The sequence below is a fragment of the Myotis myotis genome, unplaced genomic scaffold (assembly GCF_014108235.1).
Source record: "Myotis myotis isolate mMyoMyo1 unplaced genomic scaffold, mMyoMyo1.p scaffold_m19_p_6, whole genome shotgun sequence".
In the NCBI taxonomy this organism is placed as follows: domain Eukaryota; kingdom Metazoa; phylum Chordata; class Mammalia; order Chiroptera; family Vespertilionidae; genus Myotis; species Myotis myotis.
The window spans coordinates 84,654,873-84,680,265 of record NW_023416368.1 but is presented as its reverse complement, the minus strand read 5'-3'; the positions used below and the strand labels follow the sequence as shown (position 1 = coordinate 84,680,265).

The window sequence follows — 25,393 nt, the reverse complement described above, 5'->3', positions numbered from 1 at the left end:
CCCATTCATTCGTCAAATAGATATTGAGCGCTCGCTGTCTGTGTGCCAGTGAACAGACAAAATGATGCCATTTTTCATTCTTCAGATTGGCAAGAATTTGAGTTTGGTAACATCAAGCCAGGTGAAGAGAGGCTGTAGAAGGATTAAATCCAAACCGTGCTCACCCCGTGCGATTCCTCTCTGCCGTGGCAGGCGTGTGTGCGTGGGGAGTCCATGCCAAACAAAGGGTGTTACTGAAAGGTTCCGAGTGGGCCGGGTTCAGGCACCTATGATATGAGGCCATAATGTATCAAAAGAACTTTTATTCCAGGCACCTGGGTGCAGATGGGCTGAGTCCGAAAAAGGAATCAGCGGTGACTGAAGGGGGAGGCAGACTTTTTTATTTTTTTTTTAATTTTGTTTTTATTTTTATTTCAGAGAGGAAGGGAGAGGGAGAGAGATAGAAACATCAATGATGAGAGAGAATCATTGATCGCCTGCCGCCTGCACATCCCCTACAGGGGATCAAGCCCACAACCTAGGCATGTGCCCTTGGCCGGAATCGAACCTGGGACCCTTCAGTCCGCAGGCCGACACTCTATCCACTGAGCCAAACCAGCCAGGGCAGAGACTTTTATTAACCTCTGCTGGCTGCAAACAGTTCTGCTCACGTAAGGGTCGGGTCCGTTCTTGGTTCCTCCATGCCAGACGTCCAGTGGTTATCTAGGCTATGCCGCGTTCAAGACTGCAAGCTTTCCACAAGATATCTGCTAAGCACAATAAGTTTCCTCTGCCCCGTTTTATTATCTTGAACCCTTCCAGTTACCTGCAGCTTTGATAGTTAGTGTTAAAAAAAACTGGGAGACGCCCTGGCTCGTTTGCTCAGTGGATAGAGCACCGGCCTGCAGACTGAAAGGTCCCAGGTTCGATTCCAGTCAAGGGCATGTACTTTGGTTGCGGGCACATTCCCAGTAGGAGGTGTGCAGGAGGCAGCTGATCAATGTTTCTCTCTCATTGATGTTTCTAACTCTCTATCCCTCTCCCTTCCTCTCTGTAAAAAATCAATAAAATATATTAAAAAATAAAAATAAATAAAAAATTTAAAAAAACCCAAAAAACAAAAAACGGGGAGACATGTCCATCAACGGAGGACTGCATACACCAGGATGGTAGGGTCCCAGGAGGGAATAGCATGAGCAGATAGAAAGAATGAAAGACATCAGGGAAATGAGAAAAAAAATTTTTAGAGTATAATAGAAGTAACCTGTTATTTGCAGATTTTTAAATATTTCCTACAATTTTTGTGATATTATACTATGTTAGTACAGTTTTGGTAATATATTTAAAATGTTTTTTCTTGAAATATTAATGCTTATTGCATGTAACATTATTACATTTAAAATAGTTTTCTTGAAATATTAATGTTTATTGCATGTAACATTATAAAAAATAAATTTAAAAAATAACATAGATGGTGCCAGGTGGGTACTGGAAATATTGAGAACACTTTGTAAAGCACATGATTATCTAACCATAAGCTGTATACCTGAAACTAATGCAAAATAATATTGAATGTAAACTGTAATTAAAAATTTAAAAAAAATAAAAGATTTACTAAATTTAAAAGAAAAAGACATCAGGGAAATGCAAGTTAAAATAATGAAATACCACTACATTTTCACCAGAACAGCTAAAACTAAAAAGACAGACAGTAGCAAGTTTTGGTGAGCAAATGGGACTCTCCTCCGCTGCTGGTGGGAATGTGAAATGACACAGCCACTTGGGAAAAAAGGTCTGGCAGTTTCCTTTATAAGAAATGGGTACCCACCGCATGACCCAGCCATTGTACTCCTAGGTATTTACCCAAGAAAAATAACACTGATTGAAAAAGAAAAAAAACCCCACAAAGACATGTAGACAAATGTTCATAGCAGCTTTATTCATAATGGCTGAAAACTGAAAGCAATCTAAACGTCTATAAATGGATGAGTGGTTCAACAAACGGTGGTCCATCCATATAAGGTGATACGCTTTGGCAAGAAAAAGAAATGAACTATTGGTAAGTGCAACAGCGTGAATAAATATATTTTTTAAAACATCCTGCCGGCCCTGGCTGAGTAGCTCAGTAGATTAGAGCATCCTCCCAATATGCCAAGGTTGTGGGCCAGCCTGGGCACATGCAAGAATCAATCACCCAATGACCCTAGCTGGCTTGGCTCAGTGGATAGAGCATCCGCCTGCAGACTGAAGGGTCGCAGGTTCCAGTCCAGTCAAGGGAGTGTGCAGGGGGCAGCCGATCAATGATTCTCTCTCATCATTGATGTTTCTATCTCTCTCTCCCGTCCTCTCTGAAATCATTAAAAATATATTTTAAAAAGAATCAACCAATGAATGCATAATAAACATAAGAACAAATTGATGTTTCTCTTTCTCTCTCTTCCTTCCTCTCTCTAAAAACCAATAATAGTAATTTTTTAAAATACATATTTTTTATTTCAGAAAGGAGGGGAGAGGGAGAGATAGAAACATCAATGATCAGGGGAAATCATTGATCAGCTGCCCACGGCATGCCCTCTACTGGGGATTGAGCCTGCAACCTGGGCATGTGCCCTTAACTGGAATCAAACCCAGAACCCTTCAATTTGCAAGCCGGCTCTATCCACTGAGCCAAACCATCTAGGTCAAGCATGTCAAACTCAAAGGCTAACACAGGCCAAATAAACAAGGTTTAAGTTTATGTGGGCCGCAAAAAAACAAAAGCTTCAATTTTCATAGAAACGTAGGTTTATTTCGATAGAGACATGCTGAATACAAAGGGCTGAGGTAAATGAGTCATCGTAAGATAAAATAATAGAACATTTTAATAAAAATTAATATTTTTGCTTGAACGTTAACTTAGCAGACACTGAACAACTGCACAAATTAATAAGCGTAACGCAAATAAACCTATCTTTCTTGTTCTCCAAACGCGAAATATTTCCTGTTGTGAACACCAAACAAGTCAGTCCAAGACTAATGGCGTGGCAATCGGCTGCTAAAATATTCGCTGCTAGTATTAGTGGAGAGAAATGGTGCGCCTGCGCATAAGGGAAATGAATGCACACGATTATAGTCATCAGTCATTAGTGAACATTGTAGCTCATTATTAACAATTATGTATAAGTGGATATTGTAAAAATTAAGCTACAAAATTTTTATTAAAACATTTCTTACATACCACTATATTGGCTGGGCCGCAAAAATATTCAGCGGACCACAAGTTTGACATGCTTGATCTAGGGCTAATAGTAATTTTTTTAAAAAGCATTATACCAAGTGAAAAAATGCCAGTCACTTTTGTATGAAGTTCTAGAACAGGCATAGCTAATGAACCTGTGATAAAAGAACTTGGATTAGGGGTTGCCTTCCCAGGAGGTAGTGACTGGTGGGGCCATAGGGTGACTTTCGGGGACTGGAAACAGTCCTGTGGTTACACGGGTGGGCTCAGTTGGCAACAGTGACTTGATATACATTCCAATTTTTTAAATGGAATTTTCAAATATAGTTTAAGAAAGAAAGAGGTGGCCCTGCAGGTTGTAACAAGAGTGAGTGTTTATAGGCACTTACTCAGCATCAGGTGAGGAAATAAGTGCTTTATATTAAATCTTTATAACCGTTTCCTTGTTGGGGAAAGTGGCACAGAGAGGTTAAGTAACTTATTAAGGGCTTTGCAGTAAATCTTTGCAATCATTTGTCAGTTGGGGAAAGTGACACAAGCGGTTAATTTACTCTCAGCCAGTTAGTGAGCCTGGGGCTGTACAAGAATTTGAACTCATAAGCCTGACTTCAAAACCCACACATGTTCCACACCCTTTAGCCACAACCCTGACAGTGTAGCCCAACTAAGCTTTTAGGTCCTACTGGTGAGTAAAAATAGCAAGGTGTGTTCAGTGTTTAGTCATTTATAGTATGAGGGAGGGAGGGAGGGGGAGGAGAGGGAGAGAGCGAGAGAGAGCGAGAGAGAGAGAGAACATTACACACAGAGGTATATACATACATATGTCAGCATTAAACTAAACAGAAAAAGATCTGAACACTTCAGTGGTTGTTATAGGGACCAGAATGGAGTGAAGCTGGCAAAGGGGACGAGTTTTCCTGATCTATGTTCTCTCTCTCTCTCTCTCTCTCTCTCTCTCTCTCTCTCTCTCTCTCTCATAGGAGAAAGTATATGTTTCTTAGGTTATTAAAACTCTATTTCAAAAAATAGATTTAAACAAACAAGTCACAAAAGGACAAACACTGTATGATTCCACTTACAGGAGGTCCCTAGAGGAGTCATAGAGACAGAATGAAGAATGGTGAGTCCCAGGGTCTGGGGGAAGGAGAATTGGAGAGTTTAATGGGGACAGAGTTTCAGTTTGGGAAAATGAAGAAGTTTTGGGGACGGATGGTGGTGGTGATGGTTACACAACAATGTAAATGTACTTAATGCCACTGAAGCGTACACTTAAAATGAATAAAATGGTAAATTTTAGGTTATGTATATTTTACCATAATAAAAAAAATTTGAATATATTTTTAAAAATATGGTACAACACAGCTGTGATGGGAGACACTTGGGAAAGCCCACAGGATGCATATGGCCTAGACATGGGTTGGCAGGTCAGAGAGGGCTTCCTGAAGAGGAGGCCTGAAAGCTGAAAGAGAACGGGGTGGAGAAAGCAAAAAGGCACAGGCATGCCCTGAGTAGTCAGGTGCCAGAGGAAAGAGAGAAAGAGAGAAAGAGAGAGAGGAACTGAAATTAGGGAAGTCAGTGTATCTGGGGCAGTGGGCTCAAGAGGTGCATCCTGGGAGAAGTCAGCAGGGCTCTGCTATGCCAGGCAGGGCAGTTCAGGGCAATGGGGAGCCATGGGGGATGTGAGAGTGAGGGAGGGCAGTAGGAGCTGCGAGGTTTAGAGAGATCCCTTTAGTGCTGTGGAGAAGAGGCTGAATGGGGTGCCTAGAGGCAGGTCCCTCAGGGGAAGCTGGGCAGGCTGTAGGCACCCAGGAGGAACTGGGGCAAGGCCACAGGTCCTGGGGACAGGGGAAGTTGCAGCTGAGACGGGGCAGCTGCTCACACAGAGATGCTCTGTTCTCTGACCCCACTGTAGCTTCGGGGCTCATGAATTTTTCAGCCAAACAGGACTTGAGTTTCAGATTCCAGGGCACCTGGCCCAGGCTTTTGGGTTCTATTTACTGCCTGAAAACATCTCAGGGCCCCAGGAGAAGGGCCCTTGATGAGGTTCAGTGATGCCTGGGCTGGGGTGACGGACTGGCAGCTCCCAAGCCCCCCTAAATCACCTTCTGAGCGGAGGGCTGGTAGGATCTTGGAGATTACCCTTATTTGAGAAGAAGGCAGCATAAAACCTTGGGTTTGCAGGATTAGAATTCCAGTTTGACCACTTGCTGGCAGGTGATTTTTTTTTAAATTAAATATTTATTGTTCAGATTATTAGAGTTGTTCCTCTTTTTTCCCCCCATAGCTCCCCTCCACCTGGTTCCCACCCTACTCTCTGCCCTTACCCTCCCCCGCCTACACACACACACTGCCCTCATCCATAGGTGTACGATTTTTGTCCAGTCTCTTCCCGCACCCCCCACATCCATTCCCCCCCCCCAAGAATAGTCAGTCCATTCCCTTTCTATGCCCCTGATTCTATTATATTTACCAGTTTATTCTGTTCATCAGATTATTTATTCACTTGATTTTTAGATTCACTTGTTGATAGATGTGTATTTGTTGCTCATAATTTGTATCTTTACCTTTTTCTTCTTCTTCCTCTTCTTTTTTTATTTTTATTTTTTTAAAAAATATATTTTATTGATTTTTCACAGAGAGGAAAGGAGAAGGATAGAGAGTTAGAAACATCGATGAGAGAGAAACATCGATCAGCTGCCTCCTGCACACCTACTACTGGGGATGTTCCCACAACCAAGGTACATGCTCTTGGCCGGAATCAAACCTGGGACCTTTCAGTCTGCAGGCCGACGCTCTATCCACTGAGCCAAACCGGTTAGGGCTTCTTCCTCTTCTTAAAGGATACCTTTCAGCATTTCATATAATACTGATTTGGTGGTGATGAACTCCTTTAGCTTTTTCTTATCTGTGAAGCTCTTTATCTGACCTTTAATTCTGAATGATAGCTTTGCTGGATAAAGTAATCTTGGTTGTAGGTTCTTGGCATTCATCACTTTGAATATTTCTTGCCACTCCCTTCTGGCCTGCATGGTTTCTGTTGAGAAATCAGCTGACAGTCGTATGGGTATTCCCTTGTAGGTAACTGACTTTCTTTCTCTTGCTGCTTTTAAGATTCTCTCTTTGTCTTTTGCTCTTGGCATTTTAATTATGATGTGTCTTGGTGTGGTCCTCTTTGGATTCCTTTTGTTTGGGGTTCTCTGCGCTTCCTGGACTTGTAAGTCTATTTCTTTCACCAGGTAGGGGAAGTTTTCTGTCATTATTTCTTCAAATAGGTTTTCAATATCTTGCTCTCTCTCTTCTTCTGGCACCCCTATAATTCTGATGTTGGTACGCTTGAAGCTGTCCCAGAGGCTCCTTACACTATCTTCATATTTTTGGATTCTTTTTTCATTTTGCTTTTCTGGTTGGGTGTTTTTTGCTTCTTCGCATTTCAAATCATTGACTTGATTCTTGCGATCCTCTAGTCTGCTGTTGGAACTCTGTATAATATTCTTTATTTCAGTCAGTGTATGCTTAATTTCTAGTTGGTCCTTTTTCATATCCTCAAGGGTCTCACTAGATTTATTGAGGGTCTCACTAAATTTATCACCGGTTTCTAGAAAATTCTTGAAAAACCTTATAAGTGTGGTTTTGAACTCTATATCCAGTAGTTTGCTTTCCTCCATTTCTGTCATTTGTGACTTGTTTCTTTGTCTCCGCATTTTTTATGCTTTCCTGTGTTGATAGAGTGGCTTTCTGTGCTAGGTGTCCTATAGGGCCCAGTGGCTCAGCCTCCCCAATTACCTGAGGTGGACACTCTTGGTGCACCCCTTTGTGGGCTTTGTGCACAGTCTTGTTGTAGTTAAGCCTTGATTGTTGTAGGATCACTGGGAGAAATTGACCTCCAGTCCAATTGGCTGTGAGAATCAGCTGTATCTACAGTGGGAGAACTTATGTGCTGGAGACACCCTTCTGGGGCAAGACCTGCTTCAGTGAGGCTTTGGTGCTCACTGAGTCTGCCCCCTGAGTGTGTCCCTTATGGATCTGAGGAGTTGTAATCTGGATGGTCCCAATCTGACCACTGGGTACACAGGCTCTTGGATCTCTAAGGAGGTGCTAATTTAGCCTCGGCCTGAGGCTACCCAGCAGGAGCTATGGAGAGATCTGCAGATTCCTCTTCTTTGTTTGGGGTTTGGAGGTGCCTAGATGAGGCCCAGCTATGAAGCAATGCAAGCTGCTGTGGGGCCTTGGGCCTTCTTTTGGAAGTTCTGGGTCTGTTTGGCCCAGCTGCAATTTGTTAGGTAATTTTCAGATTGCAAAGGGCCAGGGCATTCATACGCAAAAGCCTCTGTGCACAGCTTGGGTGGGGTGGGGTCTCAGGGAATCAACAGGGTGGAGCAAAAAGCTATGGCTGCACCTCAGCCCTACCCTAAGAGGCCCCGCATCTCAGTGTCCCGGTAATCACTGCAAGCACCTCTGAGAGAAAGCCGCCCTCGAGTTCTGCCTGCTGCCAGACAGTCCAGTTTCTCCCCGTATGAGTCCTGGGTCCCCAGAGACTCGCCCGGAACTGGAGTTCAGAGCAGTCGGGAGCTTGAGACTCCCTCACGATTGAAAAAGACAGAGCAGGTGGGTGAAAGCTGGGACCAGGCTTGAAGACTCAGATTCCAATTCAGACTCAGCTGTCTCCAGGCTGCGGCCTTGAACCAGCGGCTTTACCTCTCTCGACCTCTGCTTCTTCCAATGTAAGAAGACAAGAAGGTCTTCCCCTCAGGTCCTGAGTTATCAGATAAAACATAGTTGGGAAGACTGGAATCAAACACAGCAAAAAATAACAATCTTAAAAAAAAAGAAAAGAAAATAAGAAGTGTTGGGCCCTAGCCGGTTTGGCTCAATGGATAGAGCGTCGGCCCACAGACTGAAGGGTCCCAGGTTCGATTCCAGTCAAGGGCACCTACCTTGATTGCAGGCTTTATCCCCGGCTCTGGCCAGGGTGCGGGCAGAAGGCAACCAATCAATGTTTCTCTCTCTCTGTCTCTCCCCCTCCCTTCCACTCTCTCTAAAAATCAATGGCGGGAACTGGGAGGAGGGGAGTTATGGGAGGAAAAAAGAGGAACAAATGTAATAATCTGAACAATAAAGATTTAATTAAAAAAAAAAAATCAATGGGAAAATATCCTCGGGCATGTGCCCCTGACCGGAATCGAACCCAGGACCCTTCAGTCCACAGGCCCGACGCTCTATCCATTGAGCCAAACCGGCTAGGGCTTAAAAAATATTTTTATTGATTTCAGAGAGGAAGGGAGAGGGAGAGAGAGATAGAAACATCAATGAGAATCATTGATCAGCTGCCTCTTACACGTCCCATACTGGAAATAGAGCCCGCAACTCGGGCATGTGCCCTTGACCAGAATAGAACCAGGAACCCTTCAATCGGCAGGCCAACGCTCTAGTCACTGAGCCAAACCAGCTAGGACTATAAATATTTTTTGAATGGTTCAAGCTGTGTGCTCAGTGGTTGATCTTCGACCTATGAACCAAGAAGTCACGGTTCGATTCCCAGTCGACAGGAGGCAGCCGGTCTATGGTTCTCTCTCATCATTGATGTTTCTATCTCTCTCTCCCTCTCCCTTCCTTTCTGAAATTAATAAAAAATATTAAAAATATTTTTGAATGAATAAGAATAACATTAGGAATAATAATAAAAGCAGCTACATTTGCCTTACTCAGAGTTCAACCCATAGTTCCTGTCACTGAGTGAAAGAATTTACTAGTGAGTAAATATTTGAGTGAAAGAATAATTCATAGGTGAGGTAAACGCGCGCAGACCCCATCCTAAAGCCAGAATTGATGGCTGATCTGGACGCTGGGGGCATCAGTCCCCTCCAACAAACGGTGGCCCCAGGTGCTGGGGCTGTGATCACCTCCACTTTCCTGACGCCCCTGGACGTGGTGAAGATCCACCTGCAGTCTCAACTCCCTGCAGTGACCATCGAGCTGATGCCTCCCTTCAGACTCTGGAGCCTCTTACGCCAAATTGCCCTCCTCCCTCCAACCCACAGAGAAGTGCCTCCTGTACTGCAGTGGTGTCCTGGAACCCCGGGACCTGTGCCCAAATGGTGCCCGCTGTGCCACCTGCGTTCAGGACCCCACTCGCTTCACCTGGTGATGACTGTGCCAGCAACTGCCATCTACTTCAGGGCCTTCCTGTGTGGTCGAGCCCTGGCCTCTGACTTCTACGCACCCATGGTGGCTGGTGCACTGGCCTGGGCACCCTGACTGTGATAAGGCCCCTAGAGGCCGTAGGGACTAAGCTGCAGCCTCAGCCCGTGTCATACCAGGAGTTGGGTGCCTGAGTCCGAACCTCCGTAGCTCAGGGCGGCTGGCCTCACTGTGGCTGGGCTGGGGCCCCACTGCTCTTCCGGATGTGCCCTCTTCAGCCCTGCACTGGTTCGACTGTGAGCTGGTAAAGAGCTGGTGAGTGGGCGCAGGCCAAAGGACCAGACTTCGGTGGGCATCAGCTTTGTGGCTCTGCATCTCAGGGACGATGGCTGCCATCCTGACTCTACCCTTTGATGTGGCGAAGGCTCAAGGCCATGTTGCGCTGGGAGCGGTGGAGGCTGTGAGAGTGTCACCCGCCCACGTGCACGCTGACTCCACGTGGCTGTGGCTGCTGCTGCTGTGGCTGCTGCGGATCTGGGCTGAGTCCGGCACCAGGGGCCTCTTTGCAGGCTTCCTCCCAACGATCATCAAGGCCGCCCCCTCCTGTGCCATCATGATCAGCACAGGAGTTGGGCAAAAGCTTCTTTCAGAGGCTCAACCTGAAACAGCCTCTGAGCCTGAGAGGGGCGAGGGGATGAGGGCCGCATCTCTCCCATGGGTGGTGTGGGGCAGGAGACTGAGCCAAGTGCCTGTCCTCCGGGGAGGGGGCCCCAAGGGCCCAGCCCATCCCTGGGGCCTTCCCAGGCCCCCATCAGACAGCTTTCTTCCTGCTGGTCCTCATCCCAAGCGGCAAGGATCATCACTTTTCCACCCAACCCCCCAAGTTCAAGACCAAATCTGTTAACTCTCTCCTCCCCCTGCCCTCTCGCCCATTTTCCTGTGTTTGTTGTGGCTAGGCCTGCCCCCAAGGCTCACAGAACCCGGGACCTGGCCAGTCTGAACCCACAGCTGTTAATTCACTGAGTGTAAAGATGAAAAATAAAGAGAGAATAATTCATAAATATTTATTGTATAAACGAGGAAAAGAATTAATGATTTGGACGAATATTATTGAGCACCCAGTGCTGGGCACTGGAAATACAAACATGAACAGAACACAGTCCCTGCTGTATTGGGTCTGACATGCGTGTGGGAGAGACCGGACGGGCGGACGGATGGGCGGACGGATGGGCGGACGGCTGACCTGGGTCTCCACCCGGCCGCACTCCTGGGTGCGAAGGCAGGCGGGGTAGCAGTGCGGCCTAGAGTCCGGCCCCTTTCCTTCCCGCCGGGACTTCTTGTCCGCTGACAGCTCCGCTCACCTGGCGGCCTCCCCTTTAAGACGCGCTCACCTGGGCGCTCACCTGCGCCGGCGCTTCCGCAGGAAGAAGGAAGCGGCGCCGCCGTCGCCGTCGTCTCCGTCCTCCCTCCCGGCTCCCGGTCCGCCGGCCGCCACCATGTCCGCCTCGGCTGTCTTCATCCTCGACGTCAAGGGCAAGGTGAGGCTGGGCGTGGGGTGGGCGGGGGCGCACAGGTGGGTGGCAGCGCGGCCCAGGTGTCCCCGAGGGCGGGGGGCTCCCCTCCCCCCACTCGGGTCCCGGGTCCCGTTCCCGCCGGCACCGGCCGCGCGCTCGCCTCTCGGAGCCTCGGTCTCACGCTCCGTAACCATGGGAACGACAGGGGTCTCCACCCCAAACAATTAGCACAACCCGCAGCCGGGGGCGACCACTTGGCCCCGCAGCCCTGCTGCGAACACGCGGGGATCGACCCACTGGAATTGTTATTTCTGTCACCATCCGCACCCACAGTATGAATATTTGGGGAAGACAGCAGGGCCAGGGGGCCCTGATTCCCCTTTGGGGCTGCTTTGTCCCTTTCTGGGGCCCCCTCTTACTGTCCCGTCGTTCAGGAGCAATCATAAGAGCGGTGGGGAAGATAATGTTTCCGATAATGATAGTGAGAGCTCAGGTGTCTGAGGACCTGCCCCCAGCTCTGAGCGCTGGACAAAACAACCTTACCAAGTAGGTTCTGCTGTTATTGGTGGCTCCCTCCCTGCCAGTCAGAGCTAAGAGAGCTGTATGGGCACAATCATTTTTATTTTCTTTCTTTTTCTCTTTTAGGTATAATCTTTCTTTTTTATTTTACTTCTTGGCATGATCTTTCTTTTCTTCCTTCCGTCCCTCTTCTATAATCTCTCTTTTCTCCTCTTTCTATAATCTGTCCTTCCTCCCATCCTTCCCTTCTTACCGTTCGTCATCCCTACCTTGCCGATTTGGTGCATCTGAAGCCCTGGGCAAGACCAGGATTTCTGGAATGAGGGTACTTGGTCCAATTCCTGATTTCCCACTTATTATGAACACGGTTCCTACCTCAGTTTCCCCAGCTGTGAAATGGAGGTGACAATGACACGACCTTACAGGGTTGTGGTGAGAACTAAATCAGCAAGCAAACATCCACTCTTTTTTTTTTTTTTTTTCCTGAGAGCATACCTATTAAAGCTGGGACAATGAAAAAGGAAGGTTTAGGATAGAAGAAGCAACAGGAGAGAGCCTACTTTGGCACTTTATAGGAAAGAAATGAGCCTGGGCAGGGCTGCTATTGGCTCACTGAAAAGTCAGAGAAAAGAGGGCCTTGGCGACAGACAGGTCCTGCCTGGGAGGAGCTGCAGCTGCCCATTGCTCCCCCGGTTGCAAGTCTCCTGGGGGCCCTTAGGGTGTAGGCCAGTGATGGCGAACCTTTTGAGCTCGGCGTGTCAGCATTTTGAAGAACCCTAACATAACTCTGGTGCTGTGTCACATATAGAAATTGTTTGATATTTGCAACCTTAGTAAAACAAAGATTTATATTTTTGATATTTATTTTATATATTTAAATGCCATTTAACAAAGAAAAATCAACCAAAAAAATGAGTTCGCGTGTCACCTCTAACGCGTGTCATAGGTTCGCCAACACTGGTGTAGGAGATGCACACTTAAGAGTGAAGAAAGGTGTGGGTGTGCTCCTGGGAGGGGAGGGCCAAGCATCCAGGCTTTAGTAGAACTATGACCTGGACCTTAGTGAAGGGTCTAGACATGTTAGCTGTTTTATCACGTGCCCATTTTACAGAGGAGGAAACTGAGGTGCAGAGAGGTGCTCAGGCCCCTGGGCCAGGGAGTAGGGTCCGAACCAGGCACTCTAGGTAGAGTGCCCCTGGGTGGAGGGTCCCTGGATCCCAGTGATGACTGGGCCTTCTCTGCCCGCCCTTAGCCCCTGATCAGTCGAAACTACAAGGGCGATGTGGCCATGAGCGAGATAGAGCACTTTATGCCTCTGCTCATGCAGCGGGAGGAAGAGGGCGCTCTGACCCCACTGCTGAGCCACGGCCGGGTCCACTTCCTGTGGATCAAATACAGCAACCTCTACTGTATCCAGCCACAGGTGGGGTCCCTGGGGGGCTGGGGTGGTGGCAGCTCAGGCCCAGAGAGGGTAGGCTGAGGTTAGGAGTTGCACAGCACATCAGTGCAACTCTTGTCCTCAGCCTAGGGGTGTGTGCGTGGGCAGAAATGGGGTGCTGGTGGGGAACAGGGTGGGGGTTCAAGGTCTGTGCTCCATTGGAGCCCTTCGAAAACGGCACCTTTTCCTTAACCTCGCTGCCCGCAGTGGTGGCCACCACGCTGAAGAACGCCAATGCCTCGCTCGTGTACTCCTTCCTCTACAAGACGGTGGAGGTAGGTTGGGGCCTCCCACTGGTCAGCTGGCCTGTTGGTCCACCTGTCTTGCCCATCTCTTTCATGATCCATTTTCCTAAGAAGCTCTGCGTGACCTCCCTGGGGGTGCCCTAACAAAGTCCCATCACTTGTGTTGTCACTGGCTGCTATGGGATCATCTCTCCCTATAATAGGCAGGGACCGAGGGGTCTTCGAGAGAGTGTAACTGCTCAAATCTGAGCCAGAGTGAACTGGTTTCCAATCCTAGCTTTCCCTGCTTCCTGGCTATATGACCTTGAGCAAGTCTCTTCTCTCTGTGCCTCTAAACTGGGGGTTACAGCAAGTCCTACCTCGGGGTTGTACAAATTAATAAAATTCATACCTCTAAAGTGCCTAAAACGGTGCTCAGTATACACTAAGTGCTCAATAAAGGCTTGGTATTATTGTTAGCATTATCACAAATGTTATAAAATTATATAATTTAGTGAGCTCTTAATATATGCCATTCTCGGCTGGTCCGAGTGCAGTGGCGCCTACAATTAATATATGCCATTCTCAGTGACTGAGAAAGTGCTCAGTCATCACTATTCAACAAACAAGAAATATTCATGGATTTGTCTCCTCTCTGCCAGGCAAAGGAAAAACACCTATGCATTAGACAGGTCTCTGTCCTGAGGAGTTAAAGGGCGTAAAGGAGATTAAATCTGATTAAAATGCTAATCTCACCATAGCATCATGATACTCATGGAGGGGAGTGGTCCCCACTCACCCAGGTATACCCATGACTCCTTACCTTGAGAGGGTGACATTTGAGCTGAGGTCTGAAGGACAAGCAGCCCTCTGTGAGATGAGCTGAAGGAAGAGTGTTCCAAGCAGAGGGAATAGCATATGCAAAGGCCCTGGGGTAGGAATAGAAAGGCCAGTGAGGTTGGAGCAGAATGAGGAGTGGAGAATAGTTCAAATGTTGATGACTAACAGGTTCTCTTCTGTGGTTATGCCTACTAATTCCCAGGGCCTGTTAACTTGGGGACCCCAAACTTCCAAGGACTATGAATAGAATACAGAAAGTCCATGACCTCAGTCATGTTTCTGTATAACAGGTTTCCTTTGCCATCCTGTGTATTTTGTTTTATGTATTTATTCTGAGATGGGCTCATGACCATCAGATATGCAGGGATCCATAGTCAAAGAAAAAACAAACAAATAAAAAGATCAGTTCTAATTCTTCCTGGACCTCCCCACCTCTGGGTTCCTATTTTCCTTGAGTTTTCCACATTATTGTACCCAACACGTTGGATTATATTGGTTCTGTTACCAGTCCATTTCCCTCACTGGACTTCTCCCTGAGGGCAGGGACCCTGGGGGCTTTGTCCATCGTTAATGTCCCAGCACTGGTATAAAGTAGGCACTCAATAATTGCTTATTGGATGGCTGGCTGGATCAATGGGGACCCAGCCTATGGCTACACCAGCTCCACCTCTGTGGGTGTCTGTTCCTGCACCCCCAGGTATTCTCCGAATACTTCAAGGAGCTGGAGGAGGAGAGCATCAGGGACAACTTTGTCATTGTCTACGAGCTGCTGGATGAGCTCATGGACTTTGGCTTCCCCCAGACCACTGACAGCAAGATTCTGCAGGAGTGAGTGTGCTGTGGGAGCAGCCACAGGGCAGGTCATGGTGGCACGAAGTTGAGGAGGGCCAGGAGGTGTCCCCGGGCCCCCCTCTTCATGCTCCCTGCCGTCCTGCCAGGTACATCACACAGCAGGGCAACAAGCTGGAGACGGGCAAGTCACGGGTGCCGCCCACTGTCACCAATGCTGTGTCCTGGCGCTCCGAGGGCATCAAGTACAAGAAGAATGAGGTCTTCATCGACGTCATAGAGTCTGTCAACCTGCTGGTGAGCCCCCACAGCCCCACCCGCCCCTGCCACGGTTGGGGACAGGAGAGGGGGCCCCTGCCCGCTGACCCTCATGCCCATGTGTGCATCCCCAGGTCAATGCCAATGGCAGTGTCCTGCTGAGCGAGATCGTGGGCACCATCAAGCTCAAGGTGTTTCTGTCGGGAATGCCAGAGCTGCGACTCGGCCTCAACGATCGCGTGCTCTTTGAGCTCACTGGCCGTAGGTGTCTGGAGCAGGGGGTTCATGGAGGAGATGGAGACCCCTCTGCATCTGGGGCCCCAGAGAATTGCAGTCAGTTCTGAAATCAGCACTCGAGCACCCTCTGCTGGTCATGGCCAGCACTACAGCTGCTGGTTCTTTGCTCAAACGCTTCTTTATTAAGTGCTGGGTGCAAGGACAGGGCAGTGACGAAAAAGACAAATCCTGGCCCTCACAGAGCTGACATTCTGGGCTATACAAGGAGACAGACTAGCATTGCATTTAAAAGCCTGACAGTGAGACTCAGATTCCCTGGGTTCGGATCCTAGCTCTGCCCCTGGGCAGCTGGGTGACTGGGCAAGTTACTTATCCACTCTGGGCCTCAGTTTCCTCATCTGTCAAATGGGGGTGATGATAGCAGTGGGCTATTAAGTTAGGGATAAGGGACCCTGCCCCGGCCCCCAGGGTCATCCTGCATGCTTGGCTCTGAGTTTCAGGAAACAAGAACAAGTCGGTGGAACTGGAGGATGTGAAATTTCACCAGTGTGTGCGACTCTCCCGTTTTGACAATGACCGCACCATTTCCTTTATCCCACCTGATGGCGACTTCGAGCTCATGTCCTACCGCCTCAGCACCCAGGTGAGGCAGGGTCAAGCCCCATGGCAGGGAAGGAGAGTGACCCCAGAACCGCCCAGAGCCCCCCTTCCTTTGTCTGCAGGTCAAGCCACTGATCTGGATTGAGTCTGTCATTGAGAAGTTCTCCCACAGCCGGGTGGAGATCATGGTCAAGGTGGGTTGGAGGAACAGTTACTCACAGTGCTTGATCTGCCCCTCCCGCCTCCTCACCAATCTAATTTCCTCTCCCACCTCCCTCCTGGTTCATTTCCTTCCAGCCACACAGGCCCCTGGCTGGTTCCCAAACCTTCCAGGCTCAGGTCCCTGAACCCCTGCAAGGCCTTTGCACTGGCTGTCCCCTTTCCCTGGATCACTCCGCCCCCACTCACCCAGGTATACCCAGGACTCCTAATCGCATCTCCTTAATCTCTTAAATTGGAGATAGTCTAGGTCAGTGGTTCTCAACCTTCCTAATGCCGTGACCCTTTAATACAGTTCCTCATGTTGTGGTGACCCCCAACCATAAAATTATTTTCGTTGCTACTTCATAACTGTAATTTTGCTACTGTTATGAATCGTCATGTAAATATGTGATATGAAGGATGCATTTTCATTGTTACAAATTGAACATAATTAAAGCATAGTGATTAATCACAAAAACAATATGTAATTATATATGTGTTTTCCGATGGTCTTAGGCAACCCCTGTGAAAGGGTCATTTGACCCCCAAAGGGGTCGTAACCCACAGGTTGAGAACTGCTGGTCTAGGTGCTTAAATGTCATCTCCTCAAAGAGGCCTTCCCTCATGTGCCTATTGAGAATTATACCCACCCCCAACATTTCCCACCTCCCTTCTTTGCTCTATTTTTCTCTTCTATTATCACCATCTATGATCTGTTTTACTTACATATTTACTTTTTAGATAGATAAATAGCATATTTATATGATTTTAAAAATAGTGAACTACCTAGCTTATTTAAATGTACTTGACCTGCCCAGCCGGCATGGTTTAGTGGGTGAGTGTCGACCTATGAACCAGGAGGTCATGGTTTGATCCCCGGTTGGGGCTCGATCCCCGGTGTGGGGTGTTCGGGAGGCAGCCTATCGATGGTACTCTCTCATCATTGATGTTTCTACCTCTCCCTCTCCCTTCTTCTCTGAAATCAATAAAAATATATTTCAACAACGAAAAAATGTATTTGACCAGAGCCTCTGAATCCCCACATGTCCCTCCCCTTGCCCAGAGGTAATTACAATCTTGAATTTTATGTAAATGATTTCTTTGCTTTTCTTCATAATTTCGCTCCCCACATGTGTAGCCACAAATATTTCATTCCTGCCAGCTTCTGACCCTCGTAGCAGTGGACTCAGGCTGTATGATTTTGTGTATAACTTACTTTATTCGTGTAACATCGATTTAAAAATGAATTCCAGGTGTCATAGTTTGTGCATCCATTTCTATAGCTATAGAATATTCCACCGTGGAAATCTATGTCTCCATTCTCTCACATGGGTTGTTTCAGTTCGTGGCTACGCCAGTTCCCATTGCCATAAGCAGCTTTGTGCATGTGTCCCAGTCCCACAGCAGGAACTTCTTCAGAGCTTGTAGCACAGCCCTCTTTCACAGACGGGGAAACAGGTCCTGGGATTATGATGTCACTCATCTAGGGAGGGAGCTCCCCCCACGTTGCACTTGGTCTGCCTGACTCAGGAGTCTGTGTTCTTAGAGTTGCCTTTGTTCCCTGGCCTTGGGGCCTCAGGGGAGCTGGGTTGCACAGTGGAGGGTCACCAGGGAGGGTCTTGATGCTCTTCAGTGTCCCCATCTCTGCAGGAAAGGGAAAGGGGCTGTTAACGCTAGAGCCTTTCATCCCCCCCCTCACCATTTACCTCCAAGTCCTCTGCCCAGATCCCACTTCTCACATATTCTTCCCCAAGTGAATAAATAATAGTAGTAATCATAATGCTAGCTACCACACGGAACACTTAGAGACCTTATGGTGAAAGCTTGTCCTGTCACACAGCTCGAGGTACACATATAGTATAGCTTCTTCATTCATCTGTAAGGAGGACATGTAATGGTTGAGGACACAGGCTCAGTTTGAATCCCCACTATGCCAGTTACCAGCTATGTGACTTGGGCAAAATGCTCTTTCTCTCTGTACCTCAGTCTCTTTTAAAAAATACATATTTTTATTGATTTGCGAGAGAGAGAAACATCAATGATGAGAGAGAATCATTCATTGGCTGCCTCGTGCTCGCCCCCATCCCCCCCTACTGGGGATCGAGCCTGCAACCCGGGCATGTGCCCTTGACCGGAATCAAACCTGGGGCCCTTTAGTCCACAGGACGATGCTCTATCCACTGAGCCAAACCAGCTAGGGCTGTACCTCAGTCTCTTACAAATGGACTTCAGGAATGGATCCTACTTTACGGAATCAGTGAGAGGATTAAGTGCTTGGCACAGGGCCTGGCACATGGCAGGGGCTCAGTAAGTGCCACCTTCAAATGAAAACCCCTCTCCGATGGGCTCATGGAAGTCATTTTGGACCTGGCAGAGGGGTATGACAGTTTCCATATGGAAGGCACTAAGGGTAGGGCCTCTGGGGTCTCATGGGTGTGGACTGTGGTCTGCCACTTGTTGGCTGTGTGTCTCCAGGCAAATGCCTCTCTGCCTCTGTTCTCCTCATCTGCAAATTGGGCAGGACTGGTTTTCACTTCAGGTTGTGGAGGCTCTCGATGAGAAGGCATATGGAAAGGGCTTGGGGAATAGTTGCAGAATCCATGAGCAAATTCTTCCCGCTGCACTCTCCCCCCCGCCCACCAGGCCAAGGGACAGTTTAAGAAGCAGTCGGTGGCCAACGGTGTGGAGATATCTGTGCCGGTGCCCAGTGATGCCGATTCCCCGCGCTTCAAGACCAGCGTGGGCAGTGCCAAGTATGTGCCCGAGAAGAACATCGTGATTTGGAGCATTAAGTCTTTCCCGGTGAGCACTGGGCAAGGGTGGGGCTCTGTAAGGACCCACTCCAACTGCTTGAGGGCCAGGGGGATAACCAATCAGACCCACATCTACCTGCACATGGTTGTCATTGTGGGGGTGGGGGTGGGGAAATAAAGCTAGACATCAGGCTGGCATGGTGGTAAAGCTTCCCTACCAGGTCTGAGGTACCCAGCCTTGGGTTCAGATTCCCACCCCACTCTCTTTTTTTAATATATATTTTTATTGATTTCAGAGAGGAAGCAAGAGGGAGAGAGAGAGAGAAACATCAGTCATGAGAGAATCAACGATTGGCTGCCTCCTGCACGCCCCCTACTGGGAAGTGAGCCTGAAACCCAGACATGTGCCCTGACTGGAATCAATCTGTGACCTCCTGGTTCATAGGTCGATGCTCAACCACTGAGCCACACAGATGGGGCTCCCATCCCACTCTTTTTTTTTTTTTTTTTTAAATTTTTTTAAAAATATATTTTATTGATTTTTTACAGAGAGGAAGGGAGATAGAAACATCGATCAGCTGCCTCCTGCACATCTCCTACTGGGGATGTGCCCGCAACCCAGGTACATGCCCTTGACCGGAATCAAACCTGGGACTTCAGTCCATAGGCCGACGCTCTATCCACTGAGCCAAACCGGTTTCGGCTCCCATCCCACTCTTGCCTCTCTGAGCTGTGTGGCCTTGGGAAGCCCTGTTCCCCACATGGAGCCTCAGTTTTCCCACCTGAAACAGGCAGGATGATGTTACCCACGTCCGTGGGCCCATGGAGGGTTTGGTCTGTCCCTGGAATCGGGGGTAGGGTCGGGGAGGTGGTTCATCAGGGCCTGAAAAGTGGGAGATGGCCCCACCCCACCTTCCAACCGGGCTGAGGCTGTGAGTCTTAGCCAGGAGCCTTTCTTGTCTGTGAAAGGGGCCGAGAGCTGAGACGGCTCCAGGGGCTGTTGTGAGGATGGTCTGTGGTCTTAGGGACCCCTCGGTGTGTCTGATGCCCCCATTGCCTTTAGGGCGGCAAGGAGTACCTGATGCGTGCCCACTTTGGCCTCCCTAGTGTGGAGAAGGAGGAGGAGGAGGGCCGGCCCCCCATTGGGGTCAAGTTTGAGATCCCCTATTTCACCGTCTCCGGGATTCAGGTAAGGGAAGTGGGCAGGGTGGCTCTTCTCTTAGACCTCAGTAGGTTCCCCTATTGAGTCACCTCTCCTCTGTAGCCGACCATGTCTTTTCCCCAGAACATTGTTGCCTCTTCTGCCCTCAGCCTGGGTCTCCTCTCCCTTTTTCTCTCCTTCTCCCTCCCCCCCTCTCTCTGTTCTGTGCCACTCCCCCCGCCCCCCATTGTAACTTCCATCCCTCTCCTACTTACAGGCTGTTCACCGTTCCCTTGGCCTGTGGCACCTCATCTCCCCCAAACCGTGTTGTGTCTCTTCCCTTACACTGTGTCATCTCTTTCTGGACCTCTCTCCTGGACCACCTTCCTTTCCCCCGTCCCACTGTCCATGCCACATGGTTGCCCCAAGCCATGTCACTTAATTACTCCCAGCCTGTGCCCTTCCTCCCCCAACTGGTGTCACATATATTCCCCTGGTTCTAGCAAGCTCTCTCCCCTCAACCTGGGCCCCTTCCGTTCATTTCCTTTCAGGTCCGATACATGAAGATCATCGAGAAAAGCGGTTACCAGGCCCTGCCCTGGGTCCGCTACATCACCCAGAGTGGAGGTAAGGCAGCCGGCTCCCTGGGACAGTGGGGTCAGAGAGATGATGGGGATGGTCTTGGAGTTTAGATGCATTCTCACTCTCACTTCGAGGGCTCCAGAACTCAACAGGCCTATCCTGTCTTTGTCACCGTGCCAACTTGGGCCTTGGTTTGCCCATCTTTAAAATGGGGGCAGTTGTCAGTTCCATCTGCTGCCTGGAAACAGGCTAGTTACTGTGGGTTCATTCCCTGTGTTTGATTCACCCTTGGCCTTGTAACTTCCTGGCAGGGTTGATCCTGAACACTGGGGCTGGGGAAGGATTGGGGAGGCTGTCCGTCTTCGCCATTTGTCCCATTCTGAGATGTCCCTGCTCATTGTTTTCTTGCAGATTATCAACTTCGTACCAGCTAGGAAGGAGAGGAGGTAGGGCCTGGAACACGGGCCTCCCTCTCCCTCGGTCCTGATTGCGGACTTTAGAGGGAGGGAAGGAAGGTGGGGAAGGTGTGAGCAGGCCTCTATTGGCTTAGCAGTTTCCTGCTTCCTGCTCCCAGCACCTGGCCCCCTCCCAGACTTGTCCTCTACCCATAGGCTGGGAGGGATGGCCTCCCAGCTTCCCTCTTCCACTTCCACTTTTATATGAAGAAAGAGAGGAGGGGCCTGGAAGCCCATTCAGGAGTGCCTTCACCAGTGACCTGCCTTAGGGGGTGTTGGTGCCCCTCCTTCTTCACAGCTGCTCATTTGAGGATGGCATTAAAAACATCAACTCAGCTGCTGTGCATGTGCTTCTTGGCTGGGGACTGGGGGTGCCAGGGACGTCCTTGATTTGCTGGGATGGGAGTGGGTAGCACAGATCCATTCTTCAGCCCTGGTCACAGCTCCTCTGGGCCAGTCCCCTGGCTGGGGACTTTCCTCCCCGCCCCCCCCCCCCAAAGTCAGTTCCCCCCGCAGCCGCCAGAGGGCGCGGTTAACGTCCAAGTCAGCGCCTGGCTCCTCCGCTCAGAACCCTCGCGTGCTTCCCTCCTCGATCTGTGCCACCCATCCCGCCACCTGCGTGCCCTCACCTCCCCCTCCGTACCCGGCTCTTCCTGGACACACCAGGCGCACTCCCACCTCAGGGCCTTCGCATTTGTAGTGCCCTGGACCTGGCATGCTTTTCCTGGGTATCCACACACGCTCCTTACCGTAACTTCCGGTCTCAAATCAATGTCACCAATTCAGGGTGACCCCTGTTTCAACAGGCTCCTTTCCAAATAGACTCTTACTTATCCCGTTGTATCAACTCCCTTAGCGTTTACCACTCAGAAAATATGTAATTACTGTTCCCTCCTGCCCTGAACTGTAGCTCGCTCTCCAGTTGGGCGCCCACCACACAGTAGGTGTTCAGTAAAAAATTAAAATTTCCCCCCAGTATATGTTTGAATGGAGGTCTCTGCCAGGTCCAGCCACGTGGCAGTTGCGGCGTGAACGTTCCTTCGCGTCCCTTGCACTTGCTGTGCTCGGGCTGGTTCAATCTGAGCCAGAAAGAGATTTCCTCCTCATTCGCTCGTTTTATTTTCTCCACGGTGCCTCACGCTGTCTTAACTTATGTAGGTGCTTGAAGGTGCGATGGGAAAGGTTCCTGCACAAGGTGGGTGGATGAAGGAGACAAAACGCTCCGCTCCCTGTGAAGGACGAATAAATGCTTATCGTGCAGCATTTATGGTGGAACCGCGGGCGCAGCAGCCCCAGCGGAGGCGCTGGGTTCCTGGAGCCGCCCGCGTTCCCCTAGCCTTGAACTTTCTCTCCCCGGTCAGTTAAACCGGCTCTGCCTCCCGCGCGCCAGGCGCATTTGAAAAACCGAAAACCCCGCCATTGCCGGCGGTCCGCCAATCGCCACGGTTCGGCCAATCAGGAGCGGCACCGCCCACGCCAGCGCTCAAACCCTCCCCGGCAACGCGTAGCTATTGGCTGCGCTGGGCGCGTGGGCGGGGCGTCGCAGGGTCGGGCGCCGGGCGGCGCGGCGGGGCTACTTTGTAGCGAGCGAGTTCGTAAGAAAACAAATCGGCCGCGTCCGGGGGCGGAGCTCAGCGCGCAGCCTCGGTCCCGGGCGGACAGCTCCGCAGCTGCGTCGCGGCGTCTGCTCAGAAGAGACTCCGCCCGCAGAGGAGGAGGGAGGGTGAGTGGGGCGGAGACCGGGCCCCCTGCGGGCCGCGGAGGGTTGGGCCTGCTTCCCAGCCCCTCGCGACCTGCCGGCTGACAGCGGGGAGGAGCCGGCCGGGGGTGGGGGCGGTGGGGGTCGCGGCGGAGCCCCGGACTGGCGAGCCGGGCCGGGAGCCCGGCGCCGGCTGGCAGCTCCGCGGGGGGGCGGTGGGGGCCAGCACCGGTGGCTGCCCCCGCCCTGACCGTGCCGGGTGGGTCGGGGGGCTTCCCAGGCCGGTGTCGCCATGCTGCTGGAGGAGGTCCGCGCCGGCGACCGGCTGAGCGGGGCCGCGGCCCGAGGCGACGTGCGGGAGGTGCGCCGCCTTCTGCACCGCGAGCTGGTGCACCCCGACGCCCTGAACCGCTTCGGCAAGACGGCGCTGCAGGTGAGGCCGGCCGGCCTGGCAGCGAGGCCGGGGCGGCGGAGCCGGGAGGGAACGGGGGCCCAGACCCCGCTCCTGAGTCTCCGGGCCCGGCGGGGGCCGACCGGGCCCCGGGCCCCCATTTGGGGGCTTACGTCACACCCTGATGCCCCCTTTCGTAGGTGCTGGTGGATGGGGCGTGGATGGGGGAAGGGAAGGCTTTCCATCTCTGGAGAGTTCTCGGTCTTCGGGTGCTGGGGTGCAGTTTTCCTGGGAGGCTCTTTTTCCGGGAGCGAGGATTCAGCTTCTCTGGATACCGGTTTCACGGGGCCGGCCCTTGTTTCTTTGGGTTCCGATGGGGAGACCCGACCATTGGAATTAGGGATTCAGGTCTCCACCGCGTTCTTATTGCCTATGGGGTCCCCAGAGAGATCCGGTTCCTTGTGTGTGGGGTGATCTCCGTTCTTTTCTCTCCCCCTCCCCCTTAGATTCTTGGAATATCACGGGGAGTCCCACGGGGGGAACAGGTACAGGGTGCATAGTAGTCCCCATTCCCTGGAGTCATTTTAGAGAGGAAGCTCATCTCTGGAATGATTCAGGTGTTCTAGGGGGGCGCTCCGGCTATATGGGAGGGCTGTTCATTGGAGAATGGGTTTCAGATTCCCTGGGCCTCTCCTTTCGCTTGAGGGGGCTGTCAAGTTCGGGGGGAGGGGGGGGGAGGGCAGTTCTCATTTTATGAGACCCATTTCCTGGAGGGAGGTGTATATTTCCTGGTGATTTCCCACGTCTGAGGGGGCGGTGGTCCTCTGGTTCCTTGTGGAGGGTCTTATGTTCTTTGAAAGTTTGCATGGGAGCTGTTCCTGGGGTGGATGTTTTTCCTTAGTTTCTTGGGGGTCCCGGTTCCTAGGAGACCTTGTCCTCTGAGGTCTCAAACAGCTGCCTGGGGGTTTGCGTTCCCTGGGCTTTTTCCATTCTCCAGAGGACCTCTTCTCTGGTGTTCCCTATTTCTGAATGACCCCTCTCTCCAAGTGATGCCTTTTCCTGGAACCCCTCTTTTGAGAACCCCCGGAACTCTGCCCCTGCACAGGTCATGATGTTTGGCAGCCCCACCATCGCCCTGGAGCTCCTGAAACAAGGCGCCAGCCCCAATGTCCAGGACACCTCCGGCACCACTCCGGCCCACGATGCAGCCCGCACGGGATTCCTCGACACGCTGAAGGTCTTGGTGGAGCACGGTGCTGATGTGAACGCCCCTGACAACACGGGGTCGCTCCCCATCCACCTGGCCGTGCAGGAGGGCCACACGGCTGTGGTCAGCTTCCTGGCTGCCGAGTCTGATCTCCATCACAGGGACACCAGGGGGCTCACGCCTCTGGAGCTGGCGCAAGGGAGAGGGGCTCAGGATCTCATGGACATACTGCAGGGGCACATGGTGGCACCACTGTGACCCAGGACCACCCACTGCAGCCACAGGACCCAGCTGGGTTCTCTCTCCGAAAGGAAGAAAGAAACACTTTCTCTTTTTGCTCCTCCAGTCCTGCTGCCAAGGGTGGGGGAGCACCAGTTTGTGGCTTGTTGGTATTGATTTCTGGAGTGTGTGTGCTCAAGGGACATTTCTCATTTGTTTTTCCCTTTTGTGTGTTTGGTGAGAAGGGCTCCTGTAGGCAACAGCCACCTAAACGGTTCAGTTTCCTCCACTCCCCAGACTGCTGGGGCGACAGAGTCCCAAGGGCAGAGCGTTTAAAGCCTCAGCCCCACAGTGAGGTCATGGCTTCCAGGGCTCCTGGAACCTGGCGACTTGGCTGACTGTACAGAGCGATCTCAAGTGTGCACTCTGCTTTTGAGCATGGGGCGGGGGGAGTTCCAAATGAATAAGAGGGTGGGATGAGTTCATTCATATCTTGTTGGAAACTTGTTTTCCTGTCTCTTGTACAGCTTTAAAAGAAGATTCTATTTATTAAGCTTTATGGACAAAAGTTGTGTGATAACTTAATGTTTTTACCCATTAAATTAATTCTTGTGCTTGATCGCAGTGGTGGTGGCTTCTGATTCTTTAATCTGCCATGGAGAGTCACGCGTCCAGGATGTTCGTGGGGGTGGGCACGGGGGTCGCGGGTCACGGATGCTTCGGGGAGTGGAGAGAGTGGTCATTCCCAGGGCGCCAGGGGTGCGAGAGCTGGGTGGGGCGGCGTTTTGCGCTGTCGGAGCGGAAGCGAGGCAGGAAACCGCGAGTGGAGAAAGGGCCCCCAGATGTCAGCTGGGTGCGGGCAGCCCCCGGGGTGGGGTGGGCGGTGGCTGCAGCCTTCCGCGCAGAGGCGTGCCCGTGGGTGGGGACTGAGTTCACGCGGCGTCAGAGATTCCGGAAAGGCTGGAGGCGGGGTTAGGGCGCGGCCCCCGAGG

The 25,393-nt window shown here is 50.8% G+C and overlaps 2 protein-coding genes, 1 long non-coding RNA gene and 1 pseudogene across 4 annotated transcripts; 3 read left to right on the top strand and 1 right to left on the bottom strand.

Moving 5' to 3' along the window:
- The first annotated feature begins 9,022 nt into the window (after positions 1 to 9,022).
- LOC118658549 lies at positions 9,023 to 10,032 on the top strand (annotated as a pseudogene).
- A 684-nt stretch (positions 10,033 to 10,716) lies between these two features.
- On the top strand, positions 10,717 to 21,225 carry AP1M2 (adaptor related protein complex 1 subunit mu 2). Of its 2 annotated transcripts, none has more exons than XM_036315618.1 (12): positions 10,717 to 10,872; positions 12,620 to 12,776; positions 13,013 to 13,080; positions 14,567 to 14,697; positions 14,808 to 14,955; positions 15,051 to 15,177; positions 15,648 to 15,796; positions 15,876 to 15,947; positions 18,598 to 18,756; positions 19,771 to 19,896; positions 20,400 to 20,475; positions 20,842 to 21,225. In XM_036315618.1, exons 1-12 carry the CDS (start codon positions 10,831 to 10,833, stop codon positions 20,862 to 20,864), a joined length of 1,278 nt encoding a protein of 425 aa, XP_036171511.1. In that variant the 5' UTR covers positions 10,717 to 10,830; the 3' UTR covers positions 20,865 to 21,225. The 2 variants fall into 2 exon arrangements, with proteins under 2 accessions (XP_036171511.1, XP_036171512.1); XM_036315619.1 differs by having other exon boundaries at positions 10,723 to 10,872; positions 15,654 to 15,796.
- Positions 10,985 to 18,040, bottom strand: LOC118659335. Its single transcript, XR_004968496.1, has 3 exons — positions 17,171 to 18,040; positions 13,853 to 13,958; positions 10,985 to 11,756 (listed from the first exon to the last, which is right to left on the bottom strand). It is a non-coding gene; the product is annotated as an uncharacterized LOC118659335 (long non-coding RNA).
- Positions 21,226 to 22,467: 1,242 nt separating the features above from the next.
- Positions 22,468 to 25,025, top strand: CDKN2D (cyclin dependent kinase inhibitor 2D). The gene is made up of 3 exons (XM_036315620.1): positions 22,468 to 22,608; positions 22,865 to 23,017; positions 24,081 to 25,025. The coding sequence occupies exons 2-3, from the start codon at positions 22,877 to 22,879 to the stop codon at positions 24,438 to 24,440; spliced, it is 501 nt and encodes a 166-aa protein (XP_036171513.1). The 5' UTR covers positions 22,468 to 22,608; positions 22,865 to 22,876; the 3' UTR covers positions 24,441 to 25,025.
- The last annotated feature ends 368 nt before the right edge of the window (positions 25,026 to 25,393 follow it).

What these genes read in the sequence shown, in the direction of transcription:
- CDKN2D (XM_036315620.1), top strand. Translation starts at nt 22,877, where the DNA reads ATGCTGCTGGAGGAGGTCCGCGCCGGCGACCGGCTGAGCGGGGCCGCG. An exon ending in TCGGCAAGACGGCGCTGCAG is followed by an intron (nt 23,018 to 24,080) that starts GTGAGGCCGGCC and finishes GCCCCTGCACAG; the next exon opens with GTCATGATGTTTGGCAGCCC.
- AP1M2 (XM_036315618.1), top strand. Translation starts at nt 10,831, where the DNA reads ATGTCCGCCTCGGCTGTCTTCATCCTCGACGTCAAGGGCAAG. An exon ending in CCTACCGCCTCAGCACCCAG is followed by an intron (nt 15,797 to 15,875) that starts GTGAGGCAGGGT and finishes CTTTGTCTGCAG; the next exon opens with GTCAAGCCACTGATCTGGAT. An exon ending in TCACCGTCTCCGGGATTCAG is followed by an intron (nt 19,897 to 20,399) that starts GTAAGGGAAGTG and finishes ATTTCCTTTCAG; the next exon opens with GTCCGATACATGAAGATCAT.